The sequence below is a fragment of the Sinohyriopsis cumingii genome, chromosome 13 (genome assembly GCF_028554795.1).
Source record: "Sinohyriopsis cumingii isolate HCF-2022 chromosome 13, ASM2855479v2, whole genome shotgun sequence".
Classification (NCBI taxonomy): domain Eukaryota; kingdom Metazoa; phylum Mollusca; class Bivalvia; order Unionida; family Unionidae; genus Sinohyriopsis; species Sinohyriopsis cumingii.
This window is the reverse complement of record NC_142973.1, coordinates 44,943,380-44,955,797: the sequence shown is the minus strand read 5'-3', so window position 1 is coordinate 44,955,797 and position 12,418 is coordinate 44,943,380. Positions and strand designations below refer to the sequence as shown.

At 36.7% G+C, this 12,418-nt stretch overlaps 1 protein-coding gene across 1 annotated transcript; it reads left to right on the top strand.

Moving 5' to 3' along the window:
• The first annotated feature begins 6,078 nt into the window (after positions 1–6,078).
• Positions 6,079–8,353, top strand: LOC149785330 (uncharacterized). Its single transcript, XM_089931197.1, has 2 exons — positions 6,079–6,268; positions 7,470–8,353. The coding sequence occupies exons 1-2, from the start codon at positions 6,238–6,240 to the stop codon at positions 7,844–7,846; spliced, it is 408 nt and encodes a 135-aa protein (XP_089787323.1). The 5' UTR covers positions 6,079–6,237; the 3' UTR covers positions 7,847–8,353.
• The last annotated feature ends 4,065 nt before the right edge of the window (positions 8,354–12,418 follow it).

The following is a 12,418-nucleotide window of genomic DNA, read 5'->3' as shown; positions in this document are numbered from 1 at the left end:
TGACAGTTTAAAGTGATGTCTATCACTCGGCATCATGCCGCAGACATGTAGCATCATGTTCCACCCAGTCACATTATCCTGACACCAGGCCGACCAGTTCCAACACTAACCTCTTAATGCTGTGCACCAAGCGGGGCAGCTGTTAGTACCATTTACTTTATTTGTTGGACAAACATAATCTGAACTTAATAAGAAGCGGTGCTCCCGTCATATGTTGTCAAAATTGGAGCTTGTAATTAGTCATGTAATTTACTTATATTAGATCTATCTCCTTTCCTATCTAGGCATTTTTCGTCTTTTATCCCTAGCGCCCACCCTTTTTCACATTACCATATCTTCCCATTTTTAGGTTGAATATAGCAGTTTGCTTCTTTATATTCTTGTACTCGTTGCTATGTCAGTTCAAACTCTTTTTACGAAAACACGAGAACCGTGTGATTATTCTGTCCATCGGTCTGAAAATGCAGAAGGTAATGAAATTTCATCTACATTACGACAATAAATGCGTCCGGTTTGTATCGCTGATATTCCACACAAGACGTTCAAAACGTTGGTGGTTTCAAACTCAGGAACGACAACGATACTAGCATAGTCCCGTACACCGGTTTTTCCTTCATTGACCTCCACAGGATTCGCGCTGACGGAACGTGGGCATCGCTTTCTTCCGTGTAAATCCTTTTGTCGCATAATGATAGCTATTGCGTTCTGGCGCCTCACACGGAAGCCTTACAGCTAGCTTTGTGTCCATGATTGGCGACAAGGACACTATTAGGTGTAAAGGTGTCAACGTCACTGCACAACCGACGAAGTTATCAACAACCATTTTCGCTTACTTTGCCAAAGCAACAATAATTAGAATTCACGTAGCTTGCAAAAAAGCAGCAACAACCTTGGCAAGCGCTGGTCTTGGCAGGTAAGCCATGATGGAGCAACCAGACATAGACAAGAACACGACTCACTGGCGTCGCATTCCAATCCTGAGATCGATGAAGGTGTGTTAGATCAGCTTGCAAATCAAGTTGAAATGAAGAAGGAATACATGATGCATATTCCCAGCCATAGAATGCTGCTTTTATTAACGAAAACAAATGCGCCACCAAAGAATTGTATTTTTGGCGTCTGCTTTAAAGCACATTTAAAAGAACCGTGGCCTCCCAAAACGCTATTGCCCTTTGAAGGTAGTTTAATATCAACATTGTTGTTAACGTTCATTTATTTTGCAGCTACCCTTAAGAAAAATCTTTTCTTTTTATTTTCAGAAGTACTTTATTTTATATCGTCTTGATGGTATAAACCAAGTCTATGCCTATAATTTTTGCAATTTTGTTACACAGTTTCTTTTTTTCAATATTAAGGAAATGTTATTGTCTACTCAACGCTTTCTCGCATAAATGACTTCTGCAACAATGAATTGCATTTATTCTAGCACTGTAACAGGTTTAAAGCAACGCTTATGCGATTTACCAATGCAGTCTATGCTGTACGAGAGGTGGGCAGGCTCGTGTGAATCCTTGTCATATATGAACTGAAAATATTTAAATATAATAATGTTATGATGAATGGACTACACTGATTCTGCATCGATTATAGATCACAACGAACGAAATTAAAATATGACAGGCAGTATACATTTTTGATCTGTACTCAGTTTAGCATTTTTTAAAGTCTTCGTGTTGTTGTTATTATTATTATTATTATCATTATTATTATTATTATTATTATTTTCCAGTGCAATACACCATACTTATCTCTGCGTGTGTAAAGGGTGATGTTCACCGTATTCCGGCATACTCAGATATTACGTCAACAGACCCAGTATCTCAAAGACCGATTGACAAGGAAAAGACACAGCTCTCAACCTGTGAAGAAAGCTATGTATCAGAGTTGAAAACCGTCAATGACCGACCCAAGAAAACGTTGGGGACAGAGACGTTACAAGCATCCACTCTTGGGTCTAGCCAAGACGCCGCTACCGTACGGAATCCTTTCACACGACAGCACAGGAAGTCAGATGGGAAGGAAGAGCACATAGAGGCTTGCAAACACTCTTCCATTCGTGTTGACCACGAGTGGTTTACTTACTTTGAGATTCACATCCTGAGAGGGTTTCAGGATGACGTAATCATCCCTCTCTGTAAGACGAACATTGCAACCATTCATGACTTGCAAAGCATGTTTGGGGTGACATTAGTACAAGTAAGTGAATTATAGAAAAAAAGAACATCAGGGACTTCTTTCTTTTAGACTCTTAAAATATTGGAAGAGAACTATATTTGTTTCTTGTTGAATATTAAAAATATATAGATAACATTGTTCTTGTTTTATCACAATTTATCAGACATCGTGGGTGTTTTTTCTTTTTTCTTTCTTGTCAATAAAGAGTTGCATTCTCCAGCTTTCACTAGAAGCTAATATCGACGGCCTTCGTTTGAAGTAATGTGCTATTAATGGTAGCAGAAGCATGGAAATATAACACTTATTTACCACAGAGCGCCTAAATAGAAAACATAAAATTCTACATGACTTTGACAGAATGTTTAGGTCAAGCATAGGAACTTTGAGGAATAGGAAACAAAAAAGCCAGGCAAGTATTGGCCGCTATTTTGACAAAATTGTCCTAATTTGTATTGTCCGTATCAGTAAACGAAAAGGGCTGTTACGCATGGAATGCATACAATAATGTAAATATTATGGATTCGACATTCCATGAAAATAGTAATAAACATAAAGGTGAGAGTCTGATAGCACGAGAGGAGATGCTCTAGAAGAATACTTTTATATGCAGGGGAATTCTGCAACGAACTTCTCTGTGAAGAAACTAGGAGTGCTGTTTAGAAAAAAAATGTCTGATTGTTTCTGTTTTCAGAGGAACTTTTTCATCAGAGCAGACAACGGTATGTAAACTTTTTCTCTCACGGATATGTATTTTGATATCATTCTTTGTATATCAAACTCAACAGATATATACGAGTTTTTCTTATACTTAATCCTCAGAGACTGTTTTGCATCGATAAATGTGTACATATATGTGTTTTGTACAATTCAGGGACAACGCATTTCACGCGGAGATTAGAGTAAAAATATCAATGCATCCGATTACTTGTATTTATTTATTTTTCTTTCTGTTACTAGAATTTCCCAAATTTGTTTCTTCTTCAGTTTTCTTAAAATATGGTAATCCTTAAAGTTAAACCTTGAATTAACATCACATCTTTATGACCTGCATTTGTCTAAGTGTATATAGTACAGTGTGCAATATGGACTGCATTTGTCTGAGTGGATACGGTTCAATATGTGATTATACATGGCTCTACATTGGTTAGTTACTGTTTATTTCATTTTTAAACCAGTCAGTCCATTGCATTAATAAATTATCGACTATAAGCAAAAATAATTACCTCAACTCTCTTGGCTAAGCGAATAAGGTTTGAATAGTTTATAATCAGGCTGTCTGGTAGATGATACTACGTTTCCAAATATTTAAGTCTTCTAGGTGCTAAATTGTAAAACCACCATTCAGGGTATATATGAATAAGCCAACGCTATTCACGCCACCTGTGTATTGCAATCAGTTTATAAGGAATGTGCTAAATCCAACGCTGCATCTGGTCCATCAACGGCTTATTTCAGTGTATGTCGGGATTTCGAGTGTATAGACAGAGTGACTGTCTGAACTGAAATCCACTGTAAAGAAATCGGCTCTTCTCCCAGTGTGGAAAATGTATGGGTTGAAACAAAATATTTTCCGCACTATGACAGACGATGACGTAAACATACAAGCTTTGCTAAAAATTATTATTGTATTTTTTACAGGTAAAACTTAGACGCATTATAATTTTTATTAATAGTATTATGTGCACTGGAAACTGGATCGGAGGAGGACAACCTACTGTGTGGTCGAACCTGCATGCAGACAATTGCTGTATGTTATTAATTCGTTCTTTACTATGAAACTTGATTGCGCCCTGGCCTGTTTACACACACACACACACACACACACACACACACACACACACACAAGGAGTTAATTAGTTAATTGTACTTCATCCTCTAAGGGAATGTGCTACTAAGTTTGAATTACTCCCAGAATTCCATGCGTTTCGTTTCGCACTAGGAATTCCTGAGAGGGGTTCAATCGTTTGAATTACGTAGGACATTCTATGTTCTTTTCGCCCTAGAAACTCCAAAGGGATAGAATTCAAATACGCATGTAATCAATGGAGTGACATGTGCCGTAAGAAAACGAAATAAATTCTGTCCGAGTCGGTCTGAGTGTACAAACCAGAGGAGACGAACCATATGATTGACTAGCAGATCAGATCTCATTTCGTCCATTTTTATTGCAATTGTTTTAGTCGGCGCTTCTTTTATAGATGTTATAGTAGGCCCATTAGCTAAAAAGTGTACTCGGCAGCTTTCTTATGTATGCTTTCCGTGAGTTGTATCTTGCGCACCTGCACAAAGTGGAAGGTTATTGGCCAGGCGTGCCCATTGTTGAAAATGCGTTCAACATCCCGTGCCCTTGACCGGTAGTCACGCGGATGTGCATGTCACAGCCGATGCTATCTCTTAGGTTGACAGCTTGCAAGAGACTTTTGTTTTACATGTCGGCCACGTGGTCAACATTTGTACAGTTTCGGACCCGCTTTCCCACCCACGTCTCCAGTTTCTTGCCACTGTTAGGTCCTACCATCTGGTGGCGTTCTTATGGTGCTCCATTACCCGCTGTGCGACGCAGTTATAAAAACCATCCCAGAGGGTGGGCAATGTTGTTAAGGCCTGCCTCACGAGGAGGTCGTATAACATGGATGCCACATGATGAGTGTCTTTGTAGCAGGTCTAGTCAATACGTGTGAGAATCCCAGTCCTTGTTTCACGCGTTATTTTGACTCCAAACTTTCCACCACCCATTATCTCACCCCTCCAATACGAGCTTCTGCCCTCACCGGGTTGAACATATCAACCATGGATCATTCTTTCAACCTCCGGCTTTGGGTGATAAACTTGTCGCAGAAATCTCTGCTGCAGAAAGTGCTGCAAGAATGGAATCGGCGCGCACGTCACTCATCAGGGTATTTAAAATCAGACGCCCGTCCAGCACGACTTAGGCCTCTCCCCCATCGGGATCAAATGAAACCTGAGGCTCCCCAGGCTTAATGGCACCAAAGACGGGCAAATTCTTGCTCCAGTCTCTATTTTGCATGCTCTATTGCATGGGCCACTTCAATGCGGTCAAGCTGTTCCCAACGCTGTTTGAGTGCTTCACGGCTCCAGGTTAAGGATACTGGACCCCTGATAATACTTCTTATTTGTCTTGCGCTGTGCTCTCCCGTTGTGTAGGTGACATCTTCTGCCCAATATGCGGTACGCCCTATGCAACGTATCTCTCTGCACATGTCCCTGTCGGCATGAACGGCATGACACTGGTAGCCCAAGCTTTTTCTCTGCCTTTGTAAGAGCACCTTGCCGTATGTTATGACACATTTCTCTTCGCTATGTTCTTCTCAGCACGAGACTCTCGCACGTATTGTTCGTCCTCATCTTGTCTGTATATACAGAGCAACATATCTCTTAATATAAGTTTCCTGCTGCTGTTTGGTCCCACTTTTTGTGAGGTTTTCGCTGGTGGACCAAACAGAGTTTTGGAAACGCTCATGTGGGTCGAACAGAGTACCTAAGTCGCGGGGGGAGAGTAGATTCATATGAGAACTCTGTTCACCCTCCCAGTAGCTAACTGTCTTGATCGTGCAGTGACACATCATTTTAAAACAACAGATCAAGTATGCATTGCTATATTTGAAACTGGATGTTATTGTTTATGTTTCCTGCTTGTTTTTCTTTCTCAGAAATGTAGTTATTGATTTGTTAATTATTTCATATCACCAAAAGCAACGAGGAAGAACAAATGAACATATGGACAAGCGTTTGAGGAGAGCACGGATTGAACGTATATCAATTTCTTTTCGCGATGAGAGAGAGAGAGAGAGAGAGATTCGGCACAATCGACGCTTCCAATCCACTATGTACTTGCCATATATATTGCATATTTTACTTTGAAATTCCTGCATAGTGCGAAGCGTTTGCTACAACGACTCTCTGAAAGGGACGCTGTCTTTGCTATGCCGGGAGCTCCACATACAGGAAAGACGCAGAACCTGGTTGACGACTGTGGGCAGGAGGGGAAGGGACTGGAATTTGCTGGTACTCTTGCCCGGGCAAATTCCCCGTGCAGATGAAATGAGCCGATTGGAGAAGAAGGTGGCAAATGGTATGTCACCTGGCGCCTTCTAGCTTAGTTTTGTTTTTCCAAAGATAACTTCAATAATCTATGTTTTTTATGCAAGCAAATCAATTAATTTATCTATCCGATTCCTTATGTTTGCCCTATGGTAAATGTATACTATATACGTAAGAATGTATGTACAGGTATATGATGTAGTATAGATAGGTGTATATGCTTCTTATTTATTGTTTCTTGGATATAAAAAAAAGTTCCGATTTCGTGAGAACTAAATTAGAAATGTGTTATTGCTGTCGTATTCGTGGCAGCTGCATGGGAAAATTAGCAGGCAGAGCAAACAACAATTGCGCAACACATTTAATCGTTACCACTTTCAGATTCAAAACTCCCCCTGATAACCGTTGATCCCCACCCCCACCCCGTCTCTGTCTCTGTGTGTGTGTCTCTCTCTGTCTCTGATTTTGTCTCGCTGTCTGTCTCTGTCTATAAAGCTAACAGAAGACACCCTGACATAATATTTCTCTACCTTTATTGAGTGTGATATATTAAACAGTGTTTCCTATGTTAATCTAAACCTTTAATTTCTCAATAAAGTTTTATCTAAAAACTGATGTGTTAAAATGTAAATTATTATTACATCTCCAAACAGACTTATGCTCACCTCCAACCTCTACAACAAAATATAAATGTGAAATAAATATACTATAGGTGTAGAGGTCTGGCATAGATTATCAAAGTTTAAATTTAAAATCTATATCTCCATTGGAACTCTATGCCAGTTGCTGTTGATAATTCGAACCACTTAATGTACAATCTTATATCTAATATCATCAACATTTTCAACAATTAAAGTCTATGCTAATTACTGTAATTAGCCCTTTAATTAATTTACACAAATACACATGCCCCTTGTTTTCTCTGCTATATAGGCCAATGCTCGACCTGTAAAGCAATAGGATTTCAGTCCATAGGGTGGTTAGGGGTGAGAGTGCTGTGAAGATTCTGCTTGTACGTTTTAGACTGTAAGATGCAGCAAATTTCTGGAAATGTGGATTCTAATCTGTGTGACTAAGTATAAACGACTTGACGAATTGCATCAACATAATGCAGTTATTTTGGCACACTGCATGTAACATATTTTATATGTATTGGCGGGAGAGGAGGGGGCAATAAAATCGCTATATATTTAACAAGTTTAACTGATCGATTCCTTTTTTTTATCTTTCAGCTCGTTTATCAGTGTTCATTTATGTCTGCGACAAGAGTGGAAAGTTGATCAGCAAAGACCTAGAGGGAACTACAAATGTTCTGTCCTTAGAACAGCAGTTGAATTCAACATTCAAAGACCACGAAGACACTTGCAATGAATCGCTAATTATCTACGAAAAGGAGCGATTCATGTATCTCGAACTTCACGTGATAGATCGGATTGATACCTTACCTGACTGTAACACGAATCATCGAGTGTTGGAAAAATTGAAAGAAATTTTTGTTTCTTCCACACAATCAGTAGAAAACGGACAAGCGGAAAATGAAACCGCTTCATCTGAGAAAAGATACGTGGACAGTGTTGTAAACCCATCGGAGACAAACAAAGTAGTTTAAATGTACAATGGTGGAATGTTGTAGATTTCAAAAATACTTTATCAAATTAATTATGTCATAAACAGTTCAAACTAAAATTTTGCCGTGGCAAACTTGTACATGGAAAATAGTATTTGCCTTGGTAAAATGTAGAAATACAGACCCAAAACAAAAATCCCTGTCCAAGAAGCGATTCGTTTAAAATAATTTTAAAATAATTATGCATGCTGCAGATCCTTAGAATCTGTTCTTATCGAAACACACTTTCACAATAACTTCCCCGTTCTAAAGTGATTATACAGAAGGGAATATTTGGTTTTCATGCTGAAGGAAAGAATTGGGGAATTTTTTTTTTCTTTTACTTCACAACTGTAGTTTCAGATTATCCTCATTTCTAACCTATTTAATTCTGTAAATTACCGTTATGTTACTATTTTATTGAAGTTAATTTTCATCCCTTTCTTAAAAACTACCAGTACAAGAAATATAATGATTAAATGTAGGGAAAACTGCCTAATGATCGCTTAAACCAATCAGTGACTTATATTCATTGAAAAAAATTATTACCAAAGTAAAACTCTTCTTCTTCTTCTTTATTTTCTTCTCCTTGCCTACGCTTCTTTATTTTGGCAAAATTTTATTTTTTGTGCCAATAATAAACTCTCTCTCTCTCTCTCTCTCTCTCTCTCTCTCTCTGTGCATATGAACAAAGTAACATTTCTCTCTCTCTTTCTCTGTCTGTCTGTCTCTCTCTCTCTCTCTCTCTCTCTCTCTTTCTCTCTCTCTGCTTTAGAACAAAGTAACCTTTATGTCCATATTTTGATAAAACATTTTATTATTTGCCTGGTAACTATGGTAATAAAACATTTTATTATTTGCACTGGTAACTATGTTAATGCTATTCAGATGGTGTTCTGTAAAGTACTTAGTCGGATGAAGTTAACGTCATGCAACAATAATTTGATTTATTTGACTCAAAAGAGAAAATGGCGTTGTCATTATGTCATACTTCCACGGATTCTTATAATTAGTAGACTGCCTGAAAATCATGTCATGGAACTCTGTAAATCGAAGTCATTCAATGTATTATCAGTGTAAAGCCGTACGTTCAATATGGTTGAAATCCAACATTCGTTATTAACGATAAGCCTCAGAAATGGAAGTTAGTGGATGGACAATTAAGAACCATGACTCCTACAGTCGATAACACTGAAGACTGAAATTCGACCTCTTTTGCGTTCCTATAATGTTAATTCTGCGAATAATGTTTGCTTAAAATGAAACTGTTATCATGAAAGTTATTTTACGGAAACCATCTTTTTTACGTACAGCTAGACGCATGGGTGACGGATAGGCCGATAAATCAGCCCATCACCCGTGATGATGTTGATTTTCGGGTGAGGGGCTGATATTACCTATTCATTAAAAGCTGCAATTATCTGCAATCAAATTTGACTGCACAGATCGGTCTACATTTTATACACTTACCGGTATTTCTCGTGGCTGTGCAACTACCGTCGGCTGTAGAGTTCTTTTGGTGACATGTATATTATATTTCCTGTGCATCTCATGTGTTTGGTGACTTGTAATCCACCTGGAATAGCGCAACTATCTGTTCTGTGGCCATTTTGAATTTCGCGCTTGATATGGCTGTTACAAGTTACCGGTATGTGTCTAAAGTGTATGCAGGTTTGTTTCGGAAAGAATTGCATGTAGCAAAATTGCACATTTTAATGAACAGGTAAAATCAGACCCACATATCGTCCATCAGTATCAACACAGATTTGGGGGGTTGATTTATCGGACTAGGTGACGGACGGATTGAAAACTTTGTTCCTTAAAGGACCCGTATAACTCGTCGAACGGGCCCTAAAAGTATATAATCCATGGCAACGGAGTTTGGCCTTTAAAAAAACAGCAAAAAACAAAACAAAAAAAAAAACAACAAAAAAACAACAACAAACAAACAAACAACGAAAGTAAATTTGCAATACACATCAAAGCTATAACTGCACTAAGGTGCTAGAAGATGACTAGTAATTATGACATAAATAGTCATATTCAATGCTTATAATTTGTGTGTGTGTGTGTGCGTGCTAGCGCTCGTTTACATACTGAAATTATGAACAAAACTGTAAAGATATTAAACATAGTGCTCTTGATATCCACAGAAAATATGAAAATAAAACGAAGTGGAAATACATGGAATATGTTTATAGTATATAATGTTTATTCTGTGTTAAATGATATATAATGGAATGACTCATTAATTACATTTAAACTGTTAGATACAAGACAATTATTAGTTTTTAATCACCTAGACTTGAAAACCTCAAACACTGGCATGTACTGTGTATATAATGCCAGTAGAGATCCAGGTGTATTCTTTTTCCATGAAGTTCAAGTAAAACTAACATCATACATATAAACGTTAGTTTGCTAGCACGTGACGCGACAGCAGATTTGGACGTTTCCTCATCACACTTTGGCATGTGTTATTCTAGAATGGAGAAAATACAGTATATACATTTGTGTAAAAAATGTCCTCTCAAATCCTTCATTGAAGCATATCTGGCGCGCGCGTGTGAGGCGTGAAAGAGAGAGAGAGAGAGAGAGAGAGAGAGAGAGAGAGAGATTTTGATTTTTAACGTAACTTTAACAATATCTGGCCAGTGATTATGGATAAATAATAGCCAATTATGCACTGAAATATGCCGCAGTCTCATTTATAAATACGGGATACAATTCTGTTACCTGTGTGTTCTTCTTCGGTATGTGATCTACAAGATTTTCTCCCTATAAACTTTCTTCCAGATAAAGCTTTCTAATGCTTGATCAATTTTAAAAAATGTTTTTCTTGCTCTTGAAATGACATTACTTACAACGGGTGTTGATGGAGTTCATATAATAAATATGATATGGTTTGTAAATGTATGTAATGCCAGGAATTCCGTTAATTCTATTTCTTCATGAGTCGCTATACTTGCTGACGTTATAATTGTTATGTATGTTTAATTTGCATTGTTTTATGTTGGACTTAATCTTGTCTAGAATTTACTTCATTTCTGCTTGACCTGACTTGTTTTTTTAATTGTATTCTGTAAACAACTAATACATAGCTAAACCATTCTCTATGTTTATGGGCTTAATATCAGGATCATTATTAATAGAAGTAAATATGTTTATTTGGGTCTAGTTCATGATTATTGGAAATTACCTGGTGTACTTGATATTGTGATGGTTCAGTATCTTAATTTTAGTAATTGATTTCTAATAAGAATGAACATTTTTATTTATTAAACATCAGGATCATTCTAGGAGGTTATTTTCCATAAGAATTTTTTTTTTGTAGAAAGTGCTAATTGTTATCTAAGGTCAAGAAGAAGACATTTTAATCTTGTCACTGAAGGGAAAATTCATTCGTGCTTTAAGTTCTAGCACAATCAATTTGCATTCTATGTTGTGCACAGTATTGTTTCGGGCTGGAATCTATTTTCTTCAAATTATTGAATTCAGGTGATTATTTTCTCTGGAATAACAAAAGTACTCTGATAACGTTCTTGGATAGAGACATTCACTGGAATTTATAGTAAATTCAAACCTAGAATTATATTACTGTGATTCAACAAACGAATGTTGGCACATCAACACTCTACGAGATACCAGAGACACATTATCACCTTCAGTTTTGGACTTAATTTGAACATCTACTGAATTTTATTCAGTACTTGAAATTATTAGGACCTGTGTCCGTAATTCTAGGATTATTTGGGGATTTAATTCGCAATACCGTAAGTTCCTTTTTCTCATTTTCACTTTGCATTCCAGGGAAATAAATTAGTTTTTGAATTTTACAAACTTTTTTGCTTTTCACTCCTCTCTGTTATTTACTTTAAGAGCATAGACTCGTAACATGATATATCCATTCTACAGATGGACACTTGGGATTTATGAGTGGAACATCGCAATGTAAAAGGTGCAAATTTAGATTTGGAAACTAACATATTGAAATCGCTAACAAGTTAAAGTTGTCTCCACATATATTAAAACACATAAACGCACACACACACACACACACGCACACACACACATACTCACACAGAGAGAAAAGTATGCAAATATGATATCGAATAGTGCAGAACTAGAATGACCAAGGCTTTCGACGTTCTCTCTCTATGTCATGTCGAAAGCAAATGTAAAACAGAAATAGACAAGACAAACAATAAACATAAAAGAAACCTTGTAACTTTAAAAAAAGATATTTGCATGATTTTGAGTCTAATGTATATATATTAAGTCAAAAGTATTATTATTACTATTATTATTATTATTATTATTATTATTATTAATGAAATATCAGGATTAGTGTCAAAAACTTATAACCGAAAAGGAAAATCCCCAGTTGCATTTTCACCTGGATATATTTTTGTTTATGCCTTATATATATATATATATATATATATATATATATATATATATATATATATATATATATATATATATATATATATATATATATATATATATATATATATATATATATATATATATATATATATAAAATCACGCTCTTGCATGAATTTTTATAAGAAA

What these genes read in the sequence shown, in the direction of transcription:
- LOC149785330 (XM_089931197.1), top strand. Translation starts at nt 6,238, where the DNA reads ATGAGCCGATTGGAGAAGAAGGTGGCAAATG. An exon ending in GGAGAAGAAGGTGGCAAATG is followed by an intron (nt 6,269 to 7,469) that starts GTATGTCACCTG and finishes TTTATCTTTCAG; the next exon opens with CTCGTTTATCAGTGTTCATT.